Source organism: Cygnus atratus, chromosome 4 (genome assembly GCF_013377495.2).
Source record: "Cygnus atratus isolate AKBS03 ecotype Queensland, Australia chromosome 4, CAtr_DNAZoo_HiC_assembly, whole genome shotgun sequence".
Taxonomy (NCBI): Eukaryota; Metazoa; Chordata; class Aves; order Anseriformes; family Anatidae; genus Cygnus; species Cygnus atratus.
In genome coordinates this window covers 53,732,823-53,756,483 of record NC_066365.1, presented here as the reverse complement: position 1 = coordinate 53,756,483, position 23,661 = coordinate 53,732,823, and the positions used below count along the sequence as shown (strand labels likewise).

The 23,661-nt window shown below is 35.7% G+C and overlaps 1 protein-coding gene across 5 annotated transcripts in view; it reads left to right on the top strand.

Moving 5' to 3' along the window:
• KLHL5 (kelch like family member 5) overlaps nt 1-23,661 on the top strand; it is a 57,035-nt gene that overhangs the window by 27,571 nt on the left and 5,803 nt on the right. For 4 of the 5 annotated variants that reach the window (XM_035551016.2, XM_035551008.2, XM_050710446.1 and 1 more), the window contains 7 exons: nt 6,222-6,358; nt 6,801-6,997; nt 14,242-14,454; nt 18,165-18,351; nt 19,313-19,537; nt 19,817-19,979; nt 23,248-23,460. In XM_035551016.2, coding sequence (XP_035406909.1) covers nt 6,222-6,358; nt 6,801-6,997; nt 14,242-14,454; nt 18,165-18,351; nt 19,313-19,537; nt 19,817-19,979; nt 23,248-23,460 — 1,335 coding nt within the window. The remainder of the gene's footprint in view (nt 1-6,221; nt 6,359-6,800; nt 6,998-14,241; nt 14,455-18,164; nt 18,352-19,312; nt 19,538-19,816; nt 19,980-23,247; nt 23,461-23,661) is intronic. The other variant, XM_035550997.2, reaches the window with a different exon arrangement.

Sequence of the window (23,661 nt, the reverse complement as noted above, 5' to 3'; positions counted from 1 at the left end):
AAAAAATAGTGGTGATAATAGTACAGAAATAATTTAACTTCCTTATGGCACCTTTGTAGTATATAGTTCTGGGTTGGGTTTATTTAATGAGTGACAAGTGTGGAAAGGGTGCAGAGGACAGCTGCAACTATCTTCTAAGGACTGGAAGATTTTGATTCAACAAGATAAACACAACATTCTGTATGCTAAAAAGTTCTTTAATGTGTTTTTTTTTTACCTGTTCCTCATTTATTTATAGAACTGACTTTGCTCCCTCAGTTTCTGCTACTGCATCTATTTCTGTAGTGCATTAGGCTCATGCTGCCACCTGTTACTTGCTCTGTTCTCCTCTTCAGGAGGAGAAGCATCTTGCTGTAGTTGGAATATTGTGTTTTAAATATGCACAAAAGTTAAGGCCAAAGAAGCACACTGTGTGCTTGTAGCAGGAGGTAGGAGGCTTATGTTTGTCCTTAGTTCACTTTTTTAATGTTAGAGCAGCCTACAAAGAAGCTTTGCCTTTTGCAACAGTAAGTTCTTTCTCTTACTGTTTTAAGTTATTTTCCGAGAGAAACATAGAAATAACTACGGTCTTCATCTCGGTGCATTCAAAGCACCTCACTGAAAATTGAGCTTTTCCATAGCACAAAATATGAAGATGGAAATGTCACATTTGGTTCTGAAACTTACAAAAAACAAATCAGTGAGAAGATTGGCTTGATGCATTTGTTGTAGCCTGTGTTGTAAGAAAAAATTCTATAGGATTTGTACTGCCTGCATCAACCTGTCCAAGTTCTGACTTCTTTAGCATTGTCTGCAGGCTGGAACTCTCCGTATATTTTGCAAGAGTCGTGAATATTTTACCTTAAGATTTAATAACTAACAATATTTATTAAATAAATACTAGATTAAAGGCTTAGCACACTAAGGCATGTAAGAAAACAAAGTTTGTTTACACTGGACAGCTTTTTTAATTCAAAAAAGTTTTTCTCAGTATGTGGTCACATAGAATTAGTAAGAATATTTTTCATTATTATTAATCACTCTCAAGTATAGAGCAATTTGCAGATTTTCTGGTTTGAACCTGCAATTTTGAATAGTTCTTGTATCTTTTTTTCTTAATTCCCAGTTTCTGCTTTTCATGATACTTGAATGTTCTGAAGTATATGAAGTAAATATATATTGGAGAAAAGAGCAGTGAGTTTGGTGTCTGCAACAGTAAAAAGCACAGGTAGTATGTTACTGTAAAATTCTGAGAGGTTTTCATTTGAGTCTTTTCAAAGAATTAGGGCTCTGAGCCTACTACAGGTAAGAGTATCACACATAGCCATAATCTTTCTGAATATGGCATTTTCTGTTCTTTTAAGGCTGTTTATCTTTTTGTTCTGTGCTGAAATTATAGCTTAGAACTTATTTAAGAGATCAAAAAGTAAGTAGAAAAGGGGACAGTTCTCCACAAGGAAAAAAATGCATTATACTTCTACTCCCTTACCCTCCACTTCTGTAAAGAAATGTTGCTGGACTCTATTAAATGTGAGAAATGGAGTCTATTTTTTTGTATCAGGTGGTGTTCATGCGTCCACAGCAATTTCAGACATCTAGGTCATTTACTACATTTCTGTTTATTACATTCATCTAACTGCTATATCCACAGTAAAAGTTTAGCAATAACTTGATGGTCAGAACTCACTTAAGGAATGGGAGATCTCTGGCCAGAGGGGATTTAAAGCCTGCACCGCATCACATTCTTTAACCAGCAATCTGAAAATCTGTGCAGAGCCTTTTTATTTTTTTTCCTTCCTGTTGACACTGACAGATGAAAATATTAAAAGGCATGGGACTGAAGGAAAGAAGGGAAATGGAAGCTTATGTACTCTAGTGGCTGGTAAACTTGTCTGGAAGAGTACAAATCCTGGTCTGTGGACATTTTTTTTTATCTTGAGGTTTATTTATCTTTGTACTTCTTTTCCATATGGCTTAATAATACTTCCTTACTTTCACATACTGTATTATCTTACTTTGTAAATTCTGCACTGCAGTTTTTTTATTGTTGTAATTACATGTTTATAAAAGTTGAACACGGTATGTTTCTGAAAAATCAAAATATATCTAAAAGCAGTTCTTCTGTGCAAGGTTTATGCCAAAAAGTTATCTGTTGCTGCTAACTGTGATTGTTCTGAAAGATTTTACTAAAGGATTTATTGTAACCATCGTTTTGTGTCGGAAGTGGCAAAGGAATTTTGAAAGGTTTGATTTCCGTGGAAGAAAGATGTAATTGGATGTCATTTCAACATCAAATTCTGCACGCTACATGTATTTTTGGGTATTTTAAACAAATTTAATTTAAATATACACAATGGTTGTATGGGATGGTACCACTTTCATATACACCTTTTATTACTGACATGTTTTGTTATCGAGAGTAGAAACTAGCTGAAGCAACCACTGTACGTGGTGCTTCGTAGCAGGAGGTCGAGCTGTCGAATTCCCCAGGACTACTCTCAGCCGCTACGCAGCCAGAAACCAGGAGGTACCTAGGAACTGGCCCTTTTATCTTGAAGATGTTAGGAAGCTTAATTTCATTCCGACAGGTGAATCAGGTTAGGAGATACTGAATCTATAAAGTGCCAGGTTTGGCAGCTGTCAGCATTTTACCCAATAATTGCTTTGAAAGCCTAGAAAACTGTCTAGATGATGCACCATCAAGATGATGCATTCCATCAAGAAGTACACATTTTACTGGTTCTTAGTAAATAACAGTGAAGTTAGCCTAGCTCTTCAGAGTGAGTTAAGCTGTTGTGGTGCCTCTTTCTGGTTTTGGATCAGTACAAACCAAAGAAATTGAAGAAATCAGTAACCCTAGAACCTCCCGTAAGAACAGGAGAACTTACTGAAACATGCAGATTTTGCCAGTATTTAGTGTGTAACCATTGAATGTTTTTCCAGAGAGACTAACTGTTCACACATTTTACGATTTTCCAGATGAAAAATTCTGGCGTTTGCATACTTTTTTGTCTGCGTGAGAGACTGATCAGTGGGGCTCAGGGATCCTTGTGGGTGTCGTGCTTTTACCCAGCTGGGCAGCTGAATACCACCACAACTGCTCTCTCAGGCATTTTGGTTGGGCCACTTAGGAAAGAAATGTTACTGATAGAAAAAAGACTACAAACTAAGAATACAAAAAACCATAACTTCAGTTTCTAAATGAGGAAAGGCAGCATTTTGTAGCATCAGTAGTTCCCAGTGAACTCTTGATTTGGTCAAATATTTTAAATTTAATGATTTATAAATAATAGAGAATCTTTTGGTGTTAAATACTTACAAAGCCCATATTTGCAGATGATGGCTCAAGCTGTCAGGGAGATTGTGGATATTATTTATAAGTGTAGTTTCTATAGTCATTGCACAGATTTTCTTCTGAAAAATTGTACTTGTCACGTAGCTATTTCAGAGCTTTTTTAGCAAAAACATCAAATAAGGGTGGGGAAATCCTTCTGTGGACAGTTCAGTTACATGAAGGTATAACTGCTTCACATTGTATAATCTGTATGTAGGAATACGGTTTATCTTCAGACAATCTAAAAAAAAAATCGAAAGAAAAATCAGTTACTAGTAATGAGATTAAGAAATCAATAAACAAGTGGGTGTCAAATGACATGAGTAAAGTAGTAATTGATTTTTATTGACTACTGAGAAAAACATGGGACAAAATAAGGCCAGATGACTGGGAGTCTGGCTGTGTTTTCTTTTATGCTAGCTCAGTGTCACCTTGATGTGTTGTCACTGTATCTTTCAATCCTCTTTCTTTCTTTGAAAATGTTATCTTTAGAGAAATGTGTGGATACCTGTTCGAAGACTTTTTATTGTGAACATGCTTGTTGGCTAAAATTAAAATTGTTATCCATGTAATATATGCTTTGGTACATTACTTGTTTTAATCTACTCCTGGGCTGGACACGCTGTTTTGGCATATGGAAGTCACTCTCTGGAAAGCACATAACATTGTGAAGCGTATATACCTTCTCATCAATCTGAACAAGGTTAGCAAAAACACGAAGTGGATTGCATTCTGAATTTCAAATAATTTCTTCTGGAGGACTTCAAGACTGGAAATGACAGGGAGAATTTTGCTGATACAACCGCAGCTGGTAGGAGATGTTTGTCCAGAGCTTTGGGTTATTATTTGGCGTTTCTTCAACAGTTGTTGCTAAGATAAGTACAGTCCAACCATTTTGTATATAATGGTGCAGCTAACTAAAACAGTTGCACTGTTAGTTTAAAAAAAAAGTCAATATTCGGTGTTAGGTTCTGTTTCCCATGACACAGACCTTTCTTCTTCACACTCTATTCTACATAGAAGTTCAAGACGTTATTGCCAGAGTTTGAATATTTTGTTTGCTTTTTTCTTTTTTCTTTTTTTTTAATTAGAATTGCAGGGATACTTGGATTATTTAAATCTGTCCATGTACACACTTTGCTTTGTGGTAAGAACTTCTATTTTGCACACACAGATCTAATCTTGTTAAATAAAAAAGCAGTTGTAGAAACTCTACCATGTTGTTTATATGAATTTACTCTAATTTCACTGAACTTCTGCAGATCTTTAGGAGGCAATATTTCCGTTCAATTGCAGGTATCATTAAACGTGAGATTAAAACGCTTAGTGATGCGTTTAGAGGTTCTATTCTAATTTTTCTCCATAAATGAGATACAGAATAAATCTTGTATTTCAAGAACCGTATATTCTTTAAAATAACAGAACCTTATTTCTCATTACAAAACTTCTTCAAATATACAAGATTTTAAAAAGATTTTTTTCCATGTACACTGTTACAGAACAGTATTGACTTAGCAAGTAGAAGAAAATGATTACCTGACTGTAGACCTGTCCAAATGATTATTGTTCAGAAGATGTGCAGGGAAAAAAAAGTAGTTGAGAGCAGTCAATATTTATTACTATGCAGTTAATTAACTAAGAGACAGTTCTTTGCAGTTAATTTTGCAGTTAATTAAGAGGCAGTTGGTTTTTTTTTTTTAAATTCATGACTTCATATGTGTACCTGCAAATCCTTGCCATTAATACATTTGAGGTTTATTCTTCTGGTGTTTGAATTTTAAGTGAATTTTATTCTCTTTGAGGTCCCACATCTCTATCATCTTAACAAGCCAATGTAATGACTCAACACAGGATAAACTGATGTTTCCTGAAGTATCAGATTTATTGAATATATGCAGATGGACTGTGTAGCATATTTGCTGTAGGCTTGATTCTTGAGTTTGATGTTTCTGTGGCTCAGTAACTATGCAGGTGTATTTAGATTTGAATTCTATGTGAGAGAGACAATAGCGTGCTGCTGCAGGACAAACATTGATCCAACCTACAAGGCTGTTCCTGGAGGTATTTTGGGAACAAGAACAGCAGGCTTCCTTAATAGTTCTGGTAGGTTTCATACAGCAGAACTATGGATTGAATATTCCGTCTTCAATGGATCTCCTTCTTTAACTCTAGCCCTGTGAACGCATACTGAGACATCTTCATTCTTACACGTGTGGAGTGGCACTGAGAATAAAACATGAAATATATATAAAAATAATGCAAAAAAAACCACTGTTGAGCATATTACCACATTTACTTACTCCGTATCCTCAAATAATCAGAATTAATAAAATGCTCAGTACATATCCACAAAAGAGATTACTTTGTTAATTAGTTTGTCCTGTGCAGCATATTTTCCTCCTGATGGGGTTTTGTTGTGTGTACCATTTCCATGTTGACTGTGTGTAGTCCTGTCACCAGCATTAGTAGATGAATGTGTGTGCATCAAGAGTAAAAGTGTTTTAAAGCACTTTGAAAAAGGACTAGCAAGTCATTCTTTCACATTTGAAAACGTAACCGATATAATACAAATGGATCTCAACTTTTTTTTCCAATTTCCATTATGTTTCTTTATATTCAATTTCCGATTTATGTGGTTTTGTGGGTTGTTACCACGTAGACTATCAAAAGTCACTGAGCTTTGAAAGAGTAATTTGTTTACTTCAGCAGCAAATGTAGATTCAGTCACAGTACTTCATTATGCATAGAGGGGAACTGGAGTGTGGAGCAGTTTGTCAATTTAAAAACGTTTTTCTCAGTACAACATTTTTTCAAATTGTAAAATAATGACTCATAAATTAACAAACATCAGGTTGACTAAGCTTTTTTCTTTTCCTCTCTTTGTCTTTCTCCTGCATGATGTGCTCAGATTGGTCCTCTCATCTGTTTCGGACTACTTTGCAGCAATGTTTACCAATGATGTAAGGGAAGCAAGACAGGAGGAAATCAAGATGGAAGGTGTGGAGCCAAATGCATTGTGGGCTCTGGTTCAATATGCATATACAGGTAATTAGAATGAAAATGGCAATTTGATCTAATGAATTGTCCTCCTGTGAGCATTATATTCTATTACTACATTTCAAATGCTCTTAGGAATTGTCATTCACATAATTTAATTCTGCGTTTACATTAAAAAACCCATTGCTGTTACCTGAGGCAACCTGGTTAGATGTAGTTTCTCTGATAATACTATATGCTGAGTTAACAAATTAACTCAATATTTTGAATGTATAATGACTGATGAAAAAGGAATTTTATTAGGATTCCCTTTCCTTGCATCATTATAGGTGCTGATTTTTAAAAGCTGGTTATCTAAAGTTGAAGGTGATATTTGCCAAGCCTTATGTTCTGTCACACAACCTGTAAATAATTCTGTTGCATCTGAGCTTTGGGGAATTTAACTAATTTTAAATGCAAAAATGTATCATCTGCTTTTTAATGTTGATAGGTCGCCTTGAATTAAAAGAAGATAATATTGAGTGCCTGTTGTCTACAGCTTGCCTTCTTCAGCTCTCTCAGGTTGTAGAAGCATGCTGTAAATTCCTCATGAAGCAGCTTCACCCGTCCAATTGCCTTGGAATCCGATCTTTTGCTGATGCGCAGGGTTGCACTGACTTGCACAAAGTGGCTCACAATTACACTATGGTATGTTGTTCTTGTAAGCATCATCCAGTTATTTTAATAAGGAAAATACAAATGTTTGTCTGAGTAAAATAGCAGTGTTTTTCCTACAGAAAGCCTTGACCATTTTCCAAACAAGAATGCACATATGTTACCATGATAAGAAATGACAGAATAACTGTAAAGTTGCTGGTTTAGAGTTGGAAGAAAGGAGGCATGCATAATGCTTCCTTGTAATGGCAGTGGAATTGTGTGATACGTGTTCAATAAAATCATTCAAAGGCTAGTTCGTATTTCTGTCAGACAAAAACTACACACTTAACAGCGGGCTAGCTGCCGTCATCTAGTCCAAAATAACAGATCAATAAATCAAAAAATTTCATAATGAGCTGGAGTAATCAGGTTCTAGGTTACACCTGGGGTATAAATGTAAGTATTCACCAAGATAGATTCTGTATTATACTTGATTTCTTAGTAATAGAATATCAGCATGGCGTCAAACGATTTGATCTTAGGCTATATGTGGCCAAATGCAAATTTGCCAATGATATTTGCAGAGTTCATTTAGAGAGAGGCTGACCTGCCAACTTAATTAAATTTCATCTTTTCAATAGTCATGCTTTTATTTTAATGTAAATGTTCTTTTCCTTCTCACCAGCATGTTTTAGTAATGTTAGCAGCAGAAGAAGGCAGGATACTTATCTCTGAGTTAAGTCAGTTCATCTGTTATTTGCGGAGTTTTGTGAGGTATTTTTCTCTCTTCTTGATGAAATTTTGCCTGTGTAAGCTCCTGGGACCTGAATGAGGTCATGAAGATTAGGGATGTGGGAATGGAGATAGTACTTAATTTGCCTGTGTAGTTTGGTGTTGCATTGTCACTATGTTTAGATGGATCCAAGAGGTTTAATTTTTTGTTGTGCAATTGCTATTAGAAGCCCATGGCTTTCCTTCTGCTTTCTGAATTTGTGCAGTTTTAGAAAGTGCTGTCATCTTTTTTGTTTCTTCTTGGCTTAAAGTAAATTTAGTTTAGTATTTATTACAGTTTAAAGTAGCCATCTCTTTTCCAATGATATCATTGTTCTTCCTCAGTGAGTGGATCTCTAATCTTTTAAAATTACGTACACGTAGAAATTTACCAAAAGAGGTCAATAAATAGTGTGTAGATTGTAACTTACATGGTTCCATTCTTGACCTTCATTATTGCTCAAATGAAAACAAGAAGACTTCAATTACATAGACAGATGAAACAGCAAAGATAAACGTGGTTTATGCCTTTGAGGACTATTAGAATTAACGTAGAGAGAAACAGTGATACGAAAAGCACAGAGAGCCTTCCTCCTTTGACCTGTTTGTTCATTTTCAGAATAAGCCTGTGTGTTATTTCCATGTCCCTCACAACCTTTATCAGTCAACTGCCAAGATCAGAAAGTTAATAAATGTTAGACTCATGTATCCTTAAGATCACTATTAGGGATTGTAGTCATACTATTTTGATTGGCAATTCATGGCTTTTTAATGGCTTTTTTTGGGGAAAGAGGCTACGAATTTCTCTCTTACAGCATCTTTCTTTTGCTCAGACCCCAGGAAAATAGTTCTATGCCTTTTGGCCGTTGTTTACTTCAGTGGCGAAATTGTTGCTTTTAAGGCTTTGATGTGGATGAAATTTAAATTAGGTGGATTTTTAAAAGCCATTTTCAAAACTAATTAGTTGTGCTAGATGGATTCTTCCCGAGGCCTCTTTTAATGTTGTTTAGTTCCAATGGAGACATGAAATTGAATTTTTGTAATAATGAGTAATAGAGAAGCAGCTTCTTTAGCTTGAAATGAATGTTGCTATGGAAACTGCATAGAAATATATAGTCCAATTGAATTGTCAATTAAAATAAATCCCCAAGTAATTTCATTTGTTTAAAAGCTGTTTGAAAGAAGAAAATGTTCAGCAGTACTAAGTGCTGGCCACTCGGTGCTCTTTCCATTAAGAAGTGTTAGAGCATGAGGGTTAAGCACACTGGTAGTACCTGTAAATTCTGCTTGTTAAAACAGTGAACTAATTATATGCTGCAATAATGAGGGATTATACTGAGTAGTTATATACTTCTGGCTTTTCCATGTAATTGTGCTTCTTTTTGAAGTAGGAGGTAATGAATAATACAAAATGGTTGTATTTTAATTTATATATGTTACATTCTGTGAGATTTTCTTTTCCTTTCATAAAATGAAATTGTCATATACCTGTTTTTCTTCAATTAAAGCAACTTCTCCGTTTTAACAGTTTTTATGACACATGCATTATTTTGATTAGCATCTCACCAGCTTAATTAAAATATTTCTTTACATGAAGACCAGATATTCAGATGAGATGAGCATTTGGTTAAACTGAAGGACCAATCAGTGAGTTATCCCAGTAGGCTTACCTCTGTTAATAGACCTGCTCCGTCTAAATAATATTCATTAGTGTCACTGGAAAACATTAGCATGATTTTGTGGCATGGTTTTAATTGCACCATACAATGTGATTAAAAATATAAATGAGTTAGATGGATTTGAATGCTGCATCTCTTCATATCAGAGGTTATAGATGTATGTTACGCTAAAAGGGCTTCAGTGTTGCATTATTTTATTGGTTACTCTGTAGACAGTTAAGCTGTTTATTCAGAAGAGAGAAATTTTCGAAGTTATCACCAAAACAGGTCAATTTTTTGACACTGCAAGCTAAGCGAAGCTTGAAAAATCCTCAGGGTGCATTAAGTGAAATATGAAATAAACTGAAATGATCAGTTGTGGGTGTAATGCACTTTAAAGAGCAACTCTGTATTTGATTTTTATGCATCAGGGGTTTATAATACAATTGACAGGATCATCAGATGTGTTTAGATCAAGGTATCTTTTGTACAGAGATTATCCTGTTTTGTTGTAGTTTTTACGTAGTATTGGGGTCATACAATTATAAATCTAGAAATTTTATTAGGCTAGACAGTCGTATATCTGTTCACATTAATTCATAATGCCTTTTCAAACAGAGTGCCTTCTGTGCATTTTTCATGCCCTCTAGCATAATGCCTGCTGATGAATTTAGCTGTCTTCAGGTCAGAGAAACAGCTGTTTTGTCTTCTTGCTTGTTTGAAATAGTTGATAGTGTACCTTGAATGAAAACCATTCACTCCTCTTTCACACGAAAGGGAAGTTAATATTTTCAGATGAGAAAAGGGTAGCCAATGTTATTTTCAGAACATGAAATATCTGTGGTGAGTAGAGAGGGAGCTGTTCTTAGGTAAGTGTCAGTAGCTTCATCAGTAGCCAAATTTATACTTTCTTAATTACAATTTAAAAAAAAAGAAAAGATACTTTAAACATTAAATGTGATAGTGCTTAAGACAATCCATGTGTAGATAGTTTTGTAATGTTTGTTCTTCACCTCTCCACACATTAAAGCATAGTGAAAAGTCATGTTACATTTCATCAGAAGTCTTCCGGACATGAAAAGGGGAGAAATTTCAACACTTTTTTGTCTACAGAAGGCCAGACCCAAAATTTGTGTCAATGCCTAAAACAATGATTTTATATTCTTGCACCTGAAATTGCAGTACCCTGTTCAGTGATTTTGAAAATAGTTGTACACTTGTTTTCAGCTGTGAAAACTCAGGATATTTCTGTCTTTTAAGTTCCCTGAGTACAGTTCTGACTAGCACAAAAGATCAGTATTGTCTTGGTGAGACTAAATAGTTTTCTGCATGCTGCCCAGCCTGTCTCAGAATCCCAAAACTACGTAGGGAGGTGCAAAGCTGCAATAGTTGTACTCTAAACAAACCCAGGGCATGCGAAGAACACTTAGGTTGGTTTATTGCTAAACACAGCAGTGAAAGCTGTCTAAAAGGAAAGTAGCTGCCATCCTATATATATCTGCCTATAACAGTTTACCAGGAGGTCAGATAGCTCAGTTCTTCTTGGTTAATGCATACCTCAGTTGACCAGCTGACCAAAGCAGCCATTAGATGACAAAATTACATTCCCCTTCAGATCCCATGAGTCAAACACCTCTTGCTTTTCAGTTTTGCCCAAGTTTGGAGTTCAAACAGATCCCTGTGGTTAGAGCATCCTGTGGGACTCCTGTGTACAGTTCTTCTCAGCCTGTGGGTATTTTGATGCACTCTGAGATTTTAATCCTTCCGATATAGTACAGAGGGAGCCTAACTATCTAACTGGATTCAACTGTGGGGATGAAGTATCACTTAAAAATAAATATCATGACCTCCTTCATGTGCTCCTAATATTTTTTGCTCTGTACCAAGACAGACCTCTGGTTAAGAATATCAGTATTATTCACTCTGCAGCTGCTGAAGGGTGAATTTAAGGCTATGATCTGGATGAACAATGCCACTGTGTCCCTGTTTTAGCCAGTACATAAAACTCAGGCTACTCATTTGATAAAGTTTCCAACCGAAACTGCAGACCATTTGTTCTCTGAAATATCCTGTTCTTCCACAGAGTTCCCATAAGAAGAAGGAAAGCAAAGGCTAATGAGGAGGTTAAGAATGCTAGGAGATGACACACTGGCTCCTCCTTTTTGTCTTCAGAATCTCTGTCTGTAGAGGAAGAGGAACTGTCAGATTTTGATCATAAAAAAAAAAAAAAAAAAAAGGAAAAGAAAAACAGACATAGGCCAAAGATTGTGGCTGTATTCCCAGTGGAATGCTTTGATACTGTGCTCACAAGGAGTCTACTTTAAAAATAGAATGGGAGCAAGAGGAAGTTGAATTTGTTCCCATCAGAAAGCAATTGTCTACAAGCAACAAGAAGGAAAATCAGGCTTTTTACACGCAACAGCTGTTGAAGTGATTAAATCCAGTTGGAAAAAAAGCTTTCTAAAGAAGATTGCTAACTGTCTTATCAGCTTGTCACTGCCTTCAGAGACAAAGGAAAGTTTCCCTGCAGGTGCTTTCCCCTTCCTCTTCCTGTGACCCGGATAGACAATATGGGAAGTTTAAGGTAGTAAGTGTTGGCTTTTCTCTTTGTCACAGCTGTATATTCAGCATGTATACTGCTGTAGATTTTCCTGTATATTCAGCAAAACTAAAAGGACAGCTCCAGCTTGCATATGCTCTAGTACAGAATCAACCAAAAAGCAGCCATGAAAGAAATGACTTCAGTGGAATCTGAATTTCTGTGAACGGCGTGTTTAAACCTGGAAATAATTTTGATGGTTTTTCAGCTTCAATTTACTCCCAGAGTAAAATAAATAAAAGTGGGTGTGGGTAATGCTGCAGAATATTTATATGGTCCTTTCACCATTTTTATTATCTGTATTTGCTCATTTTCTTAACTTTAATTTTGTAATACACGGAATTAATTAAAGAGGAAAAGAGAGTTCTGTCCCCCTTGTAACCTATTACAATTTTCATGCAGAAGCGCTATGTTTGCGTAGCCAGTTGGTTCTCTCTACTAGGAAAGCTTTTCAGATACTAAATCTCAAAATTTCCTTTCCAAATTCTGTCCAGGAATACACAGTTCGTATGTGCACAGATTAACACTTCCAGTTGTTTTCCTGATGTTTCCTATTCTTAAATCAACTCCAGAGTTACCCATGTAGTGGAGTCACTTTGATCTTTCCTCTTAGACATCTTGTAGCATAATTATGCGTACGTAGCTTTCAAATAAGGTGGATTGTTTTAATCCTTACTATTCTTTTTCTCTTTGCTCAATATTGTTCAGTTCATTAGTGTTTCTGGAGTACTGAGGTACTCCACTTTGAATTTAATGACTTTGTTGTCATGGTGTCTTTTGGCATATGCAGTGCCAAACTGTGCTGTATGTTTTGTTTGCCATTTTGTTGCTAAATTTATACCTGTTTTGCAGTGCCGGTCCTGCTTCTGTTCACAACTTGATCCCTATTTTTCACGCTAAAAATGCTATTATTTTTTTTCCCAGTGTGTAGATGCTTCTAATGCAGAGGTTTTTCATTAGTGTGCATTTCTTTCTAAGTCAATAAACAAGATACTAAAGAAGAGTGATTTTGTTATTTGGTCCAGTTAGACTTCCCCATGTGTGGATCCTAATGCATTTTATCCTCCATGTATTTTATAAGCATAGGTAGCAAAACCAGAATGCAGTTGTTTAGCTATCTAGCAATTAACAGTACGTTTACTAAATTGATTGTAATACTATTTTACTGTCATGAATCTGGAGTCTGAATTTGGAGTATGAGTTAATTGGTTTTTGAGCTATCAGAGTATAAGAACATGTTGTGTTTTATAGACTGCTTCTACTTTTCTTTCCTGTTCTGCCTAAACGTGTATGGGAAAGGAATATATATCATCTCACCCTTTTCTCTTGCATTCCAAAAAAAATTCAGGTTTCTCACTGTAAGCTCATAATGTTGATTGTATTTCTATATGTTTTTCTGCTTTTTCTGTCTGAGCCCGTGAGAATCCATATAGAATATTCTGCAAGTCCTATTGTTCTGAGGTAATGGGATATCAGTGTGAGAAGTGCTATATATTGCGAATTTTATTCCTTTGAAGTAAGAATCTGTTGCTGGAAATGACAGAACAAGTTAGAAAATTGAATGCTCCTATCGAAGTAAACATTGTTAATAAATCAGAGTGTACAATATTGTGGATTCTTTGTATGTTTTTCTCCCCCTCAGTCTATCAGATCAGCTGTATAAAACCTGAAAAATAGTAAAATAAACTTCAAATGTCCAATTGAAAATGAACAATGAAATGGTCAGTGTTGTTTATTTCCTCTGAAAACTTGAATCACCATAGCTTAATGTAGCAGTAATGAAAACAGTTAAAAGTATACCCAGTAGGTGTTGCAGCATGTTATGCTCTTTGCTTCACAGAGCATCTCACATTGCGTTCTACATAGACAACAGAAACAAACTACACCTTTTATTTTTTTTTAACGTGTACTTCAGAAAGTATTTCTTTAATTTGCAGCGTCATGATGATTACCCCCACAACCCAGTGCTCATTTCTGTCCATGCACTTCGCCGTCGGTTGTTTCAGCACATTTGTTTGTGGAACCAGGTGGTAGAGTCTGGGAAATGATAATTAGTCAAAATAACTCATATTTTTTTCTCCCTGGTCATTCCTCCAGTGGTATTTCCTGGCACAACTGAGAGGTAGCATGAAAGACGGACAAGTGGGGAAGATGTAGTAGGAGTTAAATAAACTCCTTAATAAATAATAAAAACACCAAAAAAAAAACCACTGTCCTCAAAGGAAGCTGTCAGCTGTATTCAAAATACTTTTCTTTTTCTTTTTCAGGAAAATTTCATGGAAGTAATTAGAAACCAGGAATTTCTGCTATTGCCAGCCACTGAAATTGCAAAGCTTTTAGCAAGTGATGACATGAATATTCCTAATGAAGAAACTATATTGAATGCACTACTTACATGGGTTCGACATGATTTGGAACAGAGAAGGAAGGATCTCAGTAAACTCCTGGCTTACATTAGACTGCCTCTGCTTGCTCCACAAGTAAATTGCTCGATTTCTGCCTAGTCTCTCTCCTTCCTAGCGTATACCGTGGTTATAGTGGGCATGCCTACAGCATCTGTATAGTGATAGTGACAACACACAAAAACTTATAAATTCTTTAGTGATTTGGTTTCTTAGAGCTGCGTATAAGGACTTAACATGTTGTATAGGCATGATAGTTATAATTGTCCGTGAGATATAGGAGATACAATTTGAATAAATCATTTGGAGTTATTTTTTTCTTCCATTTACTCTTGGTAATACATCTTTGGGTATGTTTTTTTTTCCCAGACGGTGCTTTTTATTTTTCTTGAACATTTACACGCATTGTTGAGGAAGTCTTGAGTTTGGTTTGTTTGAACAGTTGTGAATGACAGTTTTCCCAGTCTTGTCGGAATGACTCCTCTTGTTAGTGTCACGTGTAGGACTGTAGTTGTTATCTGTTAGCAGGCATATAAACTGTCTTTTTTCCCTTTTGTTATCCCTCCTTGCTGTCCTTTCTTTAGTAATATTTAACGCTTATTATAAAGTCAAAGGACTTTGCCATGCATTTTTCCTGGGAATTATCTCTTAAATAAGAAGAGATTTTTTTTTATGAAATATGTATAATAAGTAGAAGTCATTAATACAACAAAAAGTGAGATTACTTGATTCGCAGTGATACATACAAAACATTCCATGGGTTGTCTCTCATTCAGTATCTTGCTGGCTGGTAAGATTCACAAGGAAGCATTTTAGTATTAGTGTTTCCGTACTGATGTTTACATACGCATTGGCAGGATTTTCTCAAGTGCAGCCTTGACCTTGCAATTCACTTCTAGAAACATAATACAGTGCAAGCCAGTTGACCTGGAGGAAATCATTCTATTTTTGCACATTTAATTAATTGATGATCATGTATAAAGTCTGTAACCACTTCTGTGTTCCTTTTATTTAATTAACTTTAACTTTATTTAATTGAAACATCTTTATAAATTGAAAGTAAAGAATTTACCCAGAAGTATATACTGAAATCAAATTATGTCCAGTCAATAACTGATTAGAAAAACAGCAGAATGAAACACAAATGCCAGTACCATATTTCATTATTTTATCCTTATTTTTCATGTGTTCTCCAAATACATACTTATATTTTTAATATCATATTTCACTGTTGCATTTTTATTTATTACTTCAACAAGGTAAAGTGCTACAGCTGTGATTTTAATAAGGCAACAATTAGTGCATTGAATAAATTGGGTTGAAGTGCACGAAAGAGTCTTAATGAGTTTTCAGGATCACGTTTTGCTTCATGATCCCATGATGTTAGGCAATCTGACAGCAAACCTAACATAATGAAAAGGTTTCCAGTGTTACGGTTGAAGAGTTAAAGCTGTTTGAAAGAAATTAAATTAGAAAATTGAACAACTTGCTGAAATCAATAATGTTGCAAGGAGAGATGTGAAGAATACTAGGTTCGTATACTTAAGGAAAAAAAAAAGCTTCAGGAAATATTTTGAAACTGCAGCAATGTAAGCCAAAAAAAAATTCTTTTTTCATTCATCTTTTTATGCATCTCTTTGTATATAACAGTGTTATCTCTTTGGTTAATGCAGTGTCCTAAATACTTGTAAGAGGCTAAAGATGAATATGTGTCATTTTCGTAAGTTGTAAGGTAGCAAGTGTTTCATCTCTGATAAATACGTGAAAAAAGTGATTTACCAATTCCTGAGCTACAAGATGAGTTCAGCTTCCTTTCATTCAGGAACTCGTAGTACTCAAGTAGCTGCACTACACTTCTCGTCATCAGGTTTCCAGTTACTAGAGTTTCATGCTAACACGTGCTCAGTTATAAATGCTTTTAGTACAAGGAGCTACATAAATAATAAAACTTGGAAATAATAGGAAGATTTCTCTTAAGTAAGAGAAAATTCTAGTACAATAAGTTTGGTCTAAAGAGCGTGCAGATTTTTAGGGTACCAAAACAATCTTAGATGGCTTTTTTTTTTTAACTGAGATAAAGCAGCTTTCAGAGAGTGAGACTTTGTGCTATGAGAAAACTTGTCTGTAGGTAGGAGGAGGTGAGAAAACTGGGGGAAAGGTGGGTTGTACATAAAACTCATGCATACAGACATAGTGTTGCTTTAAATATTAAATGCTGGTTGTCTGTCAGACATGTATCGGGGATCTGAATTGGCAATGTTGAGTACAAGCTGCAGTTTTCAGTGCATGCAGCTATGACAGTGTTCAATTTAGGATAGTATTAATTCACTGCTATTATTTTTTTAACTACATAAAATAACATGGCATTACATACTGACAGGTAAAAATGGATTTTAGTGTATTATTTTATAATCACGAAGTGGCTCTATGAAGTGATAAAAGAGGTAAGCAGTGCTTTGTGTCAAGAGAAGAACCAAGGGAGGGAAGGACTGAAATTAAGGAATGAAAATTAAGTTCCTTTAGATAATTTACATGAGAACATTTTAATTTGCTATTACAAATAGAGCATTAGCCAATTACAGAAATAATGAAAAAGTTGGGCTTAGTTTCCTTAAAAGTCTCTAGTGACTTTAAAAGTTTAGTTTAGTTTAGTTTTTTATTCTGTGTATGTTAATTCTGCTTTCTGTCATAGTTTCTGTTGATTTGCCTTGATAGAGAAATGTCAAGTTTAGCAGCCTGTAACTATCTGTATCTCTTCTGGAGCCATGGATGTCATTTGCTACCTGACAGTCCTAAGGCAGTTTTAAGCCAGGGATATGCACACCATTGTATGCACAACTATTTCATCATGAGTTCCTTTAGTGCTCATGATTCCTGCTTTCACAGCATTTTTATACCTGTCATCAGCTGGCTGTCAACAGCTCAACAACAACATCTCATCGTGGTTTGTGGACTTTGTATTTCTCGTATTTACAGCGTTTGGATTTTGTGATGGGGAGTGAGAGGGATTTGTCTTGCTGTTCTGACAACTGCCAGAGTCCCAGTGGGGTGCTTCCCTTGTTTTTTTTCTTCTGTTACTCAGGTCATGTCTTGCAGCTCAGAAGAACACCAGTTGTCTAGACTTCTAGTAATTACAGCTGGGACTTATAACCTACTAATACATTTTTCCTGAAGTCTGACAAACGTGGAATACCGAAGGCTCCAGAATCTTCAAAGTTCAGAACTTCTATTAGTTTTTATTTAGGTTAGAGATAAAATGTAACACTTCTCAAATTTGCTAGCATCCTTGATTTGAAAATATTTAACAAAGCTTTGTAATAATTGATATCATACCATAGGTCACTTACAAAGTTACGAATAGAATGTATATTAAAATATTCAGCCTGCTCCTGAAACAGCTTTTATCGGCATCTCGAGTGGGTGGGTCTGGAAATCAGAGAGTGAGGTTAAACTGACACACATACTTGGAGTCTGATCCATTTCTTTGAACACACTTTCAGCAGCACTGAAACATGAGGAGATTTTGTTTTCTTCTTTGGACCATTAAGCTTAAGTCATCCATTAAGATCAGATGGTCTTCCTGTTTTTTATACTCAGTGGTTTAGCATCAAATGTGAAAGTTTTGTTTATCTTTACCCTAGTCTTATTTATATGACCTTTTTAAATATACATTTTTTCTAAATCCAGCAATGGAAATTTTTGGATAAAATGTTTTCTTCTAATCTTGTTTTTATTCTCCATGTAGTTTATAACAATTCAGCTTGTTTAATTTTCTTTCATGTTTGCAGTTTCTGGCAGATATGGAAAATAATGCACTCTTTAGGGATGACATTGAGTGTCAAAAACTCATTATGGAAGCAATGAAGTACCATCTGTTGCCAGAGAGACGACCTATGTTGCAAAGTCCTCGCACCAAACCTAGAAAATCTACAGTGGGAGTGTTGTTTGCAGTTGGAGGAATGGATGCAACAAAAGGTGTTGGCTTATATAATGAGTAGTTGATGAGCTGGGGGTTTTGTTTGTTTTGTTTTTAAGAAATGTTTGATAGATGTTTTTATAACGTGTTAATTCTAAAATTCAAAGATTTTGCAATATAGAACATAAGCATCATAAAAACCACTATTGGTTTAAAAAAATAGGTAGCATTGAAGATACTGTAAACATTCTGGAAGCTAGAGTTATGATTGATTTGAAATTGTCAGGGGAATATTGGATTTCTGAGTAGTTAAATGTTGAATTGAGTATAAATTATATCCTTATTTACTTGTGTGGGAAGTAATTTGGAAAAGGGAGAAAATGACAGAAAATGCACAAAGATGACGTGCACTTGTATAAAACCAAAAATATGCTTTTTGACTAATTGTTAGATAGCTCTGCCAAAGCTACTTGATTTTTTTATCTTATATAACCTCCAGTACTGTCTAATTGTAGTTAGAAGGAATCTGGCAAGTTAGAAAATTTATGGTACAGAAGGTTCAGTCTTTGTTTTAAAGTTAATACTTCTAGTACAGATTACATGGATATTGGTGGTAGTTTGTTGTTTCATAGTCTTGGTGTTGTGCTTGAAAGCTTCATGTCATATAACACCGGATTTTTTCTAGTATTCTAGTATTTTTGAGTATTATGAAAAAGCTGATTTCAATATACAGTTGCATTTCATAATGTTGTTTTGTATTTCTAACATGCATTTTTCTAAAGGACTCATTCTGTATGTTAGAAAAGACGTTAGAAATTTTGCTTTTTGTCTTGAAAAGCACTGAAAAATCCTTATTTATAATGGTGCAGTTGATTCTTGAGGAAGTCAAAAAAGACTATTCATATACATAGGATTAAAAGCATGCAGTAGGATTTCTTGCTGTCTTGTAGGATCAGCTGGAATAAAAGCTACCTTAATTCAGATTAAACTTTTTCATAACTTGTGGATGTTGTCATTTAGGAGCTACAAGCATTGAAAAGTATGAACTTCGTACCAACATGTGGACTCCTGTTGCAAACATGAATGGACGAAGACTACAGTTTGGAGTTGCAGTCTTAGATGATAAATTGTATGTTGTTGGTGGCAGAGACGGACTGAAAACATTGAATACTGTGGAGTGCTACAACCCTAGAACGAAAACTTGGAGTGTAATGCCACCGATGTCCACACATCGTCATGGTCTTGGTATGTAGCTTTCTGTGAAGACTGAATGCTTTTTTTAAAAAGGTTATCTGTTTCTTTAGGATTGGTTGAAAATTATTCAGAAATTAAAGTTGGAGGGGGGAGAGGTGTCTGGTTCATGCCAACTTGTTATTGAACTTCTTTTCTCCTTCAGATTATATCCAGCATTGGCTGCCAAAAGGAAATTTGTTTTTTGTTTTAAAATATTTTTTGGTGCATGCTGGACTGTCGCTAGGAAAATTAGATCTTTTTTTCTCCAGCTTTTCGTATTTGTGTTTTTAGGAGTAGCCGTATTGGAAGGTCCCATGTACGCTGTAGGAGGACATGATGGCTGGAGCTACCTGAACACGGTAGAAAGATGGGATCCACAGGCTCGTCAGTGGAACTTTGTAGCTAGTATGTCAACTCCAAGGAGCACTGTTGGTGTAGCAATATTAAATGGAAAGTACGTGAAGGCAACTTCCAATTTCTATCTCATTATTTTAATGTAATTATAGGACATCCTAAATGACTATAACTTCTCTTGATAGATACATGTCAATAGCACTAAGAACCAGTGAGACACCAGTGATTTCCTCTTACCGTGATAGCTTAAACAATCAACTTCCAAAATTATTGTAAAGGTGGGGAGGACTTGTGTTATATTACATTAACTCAGTGCGAACAAAACTCTGTCAGAATGAAATCTGATCTGGAGTGGTACCTCAAATTTCTACAGCTGTTTTTTCAGTGAAAATATGCTTAGTTCCTTAAACAAAGGAAGAGACCCTCTGGAGTCATCTGATCTAACACCAGTTCAAAGCAGAACCACCCTTAAAGTCCTTGGACCTAGTTTCAGAGTTAACTGAGATAGCTCAGGTCATATCTAATTGAATTTTAAATGTCTCCTAGGGATGGAGATTTAATGCACCCTCTGGGCAGCCTGTTCCAATACTTGACCACTGTTGTACTGAACATCTTTCTTCTATGATATAATTGGAATTTCCTTTGTTTCAACTTTTCTCTTCTTTCACTGTGTATCTCTGATAACTGTTTTCTATATAACCTCCCATTAGGTGTTTGAAGACGCTTCCTTAGCTGTCTCTTTTTAAGACTGCACAGTTCTCATATATCATGTGTTCCAGCTCCCTTATCATCTTAGTGACCATCAGCTGGACTTGCTCCAGTATGGCAAGATCTTTCTCTTACCAGGATCCCAAAGATGGACACAGTATCCAGGAGCAGTCTTATATGTACTGAGTAAGGGAGATCAATTGTAATTACTTCAAGGGCATACCGTTGATTTCAGTTCAATTTGTTGTCTGCCAAGACCTCCAAGTCTATTTTTGCTAAGTTGGTTTCTCTCCAGTCAGCTCCCAGCCCGTACTATTGCATGGAAATAGGCCATTCCAGATACAGGACTTTGCACTCTTACAAAGTTCAAGAGAGGCAAATGCAGTCAGCCCACTTTTCAAGCCTGTATAAGTCTCTCTGAATAATAGCCAGGCCCTCCAGCGTATCAGCTACTCCCCTTAATTTGATACTATCAGCAAACCTCCCAAGGCTGATTTCCGTTACATCTTACAGATAATTAATGAAGACATTAAGCAGTATCAAGCCACAATATCAGCCTGGGAGGAACAATACTGGTAACCAGCTGCCAGCTGGTTACTTCATGCTGCTGATCACAGTCCCTTGTGCTGAGCAGTCCATCCAATTTTCCACCAGCCTTTTAGGCAGTTTATCTAAATCATGTATTTGCCAGTGTGGCTACAGAATACCAAGTCAACCTAACTTACTTACTGTGATTATATCAGAATATTTACACTCTTGACAAGAAATTTTAACTTCCTGCTTATATCCTATCTGACACGTCTCCCTTGAGCTGTTTGAGTATTGTGAGCTAGCAAAAAGCTTTTCACAATTTCTTCTTTTTTTTTTTTTTTTGGAAGGTTAGTCACCTGCTAAATTAGTACAGCTGAAATGCACCTGCAAAGGGTCCTGTGAGATCTGGAACAAGTCCAGGAATGAGTGGAAATGCTCACCTGGGTGCAGGAAGGAGGGAAGAACTTGAACAACCAGCAAGCAGAGTGCCTTGGGCTGCCTTGGAACTGCAGTCTCAGATGCCTAAGTTAGGTCTGAAGCTTCCTATATATTCAGCAGAGAGTCCCAGGTGTGGTAAAAAAACACCAGAATTAGAGTCTCACATTTCTCTATTATTTTAGAACATAGCCTAGACTCTTACAATAGGCAGCAACACTAGATGCCTATAGCTAAAAGGCTTGAAAGCACATGCAAATTTATTGCCTTTGAGCTGAGGGAGCAGTAACTTCTGCACATTCTAGTAATATGTGTCTGTAACTTGATATATTTCAGATGACTTGCTCAAAACCTTCATGAAGAGAAATTAATTTATTCTCCATATTCTGCATGTGAAATCACTGCAGAAGTGATCAAAATTCTGACATGTTTCTGGGGGAGAGAGAGCAGGGGGCTTCATTTAAATGCTGTGTTGCATAGCGGATTGATTTTTAGTCACAAGTTTTTTGGAACTGCAATATGATTTTTTAAATATACTTCAGTACATTCCTTATGTTAAACAATTTGTGTTATTAAACATGAGCACTCCCATGGAAATGCATTATTTAAAGAGTATTAAAATTTTTTATGGAGAACTACTAGGTCAACCGTATTTACAAGAGGTTTATATTTAAGTTTGTTGGTCAATCTACTCAAAACAAACAAACAAACACAAAGTGTTTCCCAAACTGAGGACATCTTAAGTAGTGCTTTATAGTAACTGTTGTGAAGTGTTCACACTATCATCATGTGAAGCCATAGAATCATTTAGGTTGGAAAAGACCTTTATGATCATCAAGCCCAGCCGTCACCTAACACTACCAAGTCCGCCACTAAACACAGTACTTAATGTTTATATGATTATTGAACTGTACTAATCTGCCTTAGACCATGAAGGGATTTCATTAATGATGCTTCAGCTGATCTCTGAAACCAGAATTCACTTCTGATGTGTTGCTTCCTTTTTAGAATGCCTTCTGCATTCTTACCTTTCAAAATAACATTGCTTGGCATTTCTGCTTTTAAGCCTATGTTGCTCATAAATGTTGCATAAACTCTTTAAATGCATTTGATTAGTTTTAAAGATTCATTAGTGATGCATTGCTCCTAAAACCCATCTTTTCCTTCCATCCTTATTTTCAAAAAGAAAATAATCCTTTGTTTTATATCAAATGCTAGAAATCCTTATGTAAGAACTGAGCAAAATAGGCCACCTAGTGGGTGTGAGGGACTTAACAAAGCGCTGCCATTCATAAACTAAAGTTCGGATCAAGAAAAATACTTCAAGAGGCAGTTCTTACATGCACACATCTATTACTGGATTTTCACTATGACCCTGCTAGAAATGCAACTTTGTCAAGTCACACATTTTGAAAATCTTAGCTATGGGCACAGGTTGGAAAACAAATGCTGTGTTATAGATATAATCCATTTTCTGTAAATGATCGTTATTGTATACTAATCACAATACAAAAAGATTGGAGCAAAAATGTACAATCTCAGTGTTAGAAACAGAATGTTCTAATGAAAGTTCAAAGTCTCCTAAACATTTTAATAAACTTGGAAGGCCTTCACACATCACTGGAAACTTACGTAACTTGTGTCTTGTTCAGACAATACTTATTAATACCTTTTTTTTTCTTTTTACTTTACAGGCTTTATGCAGTTGGTGGTCGAGATGGAAGTTCTTGTCTTAAGTCGGTAGAATGTTTTGATCCTCATACAAACAAATGGACTCTCTGTGCTCAGATGTCAAAAAGAAGAGGTGGTGTAGGTGTAACCACTTGGAATGGGTTCTTGTATGCAATAGGCGGTCATGATGCCCCAGCATCAAACTTAACATCCAGGCTGTCAGACTGCGTAGAAAGGTAATATCCTGATGAAGGTGTATCCTGCTAGTAGTCCTAAAAATGCCAGTCTATATAGTGATTTAGAGAAAGAGCTGTAAGTAGAAACCCAATAAAATAGACATATTTTTAAGGTGAGCAGAGGAAACCTATATATAAAAACCTACTGTGTAGTCATAAGCTGATTCAGAACGTTGCCAGGACAGATTATTTAAAATAAAT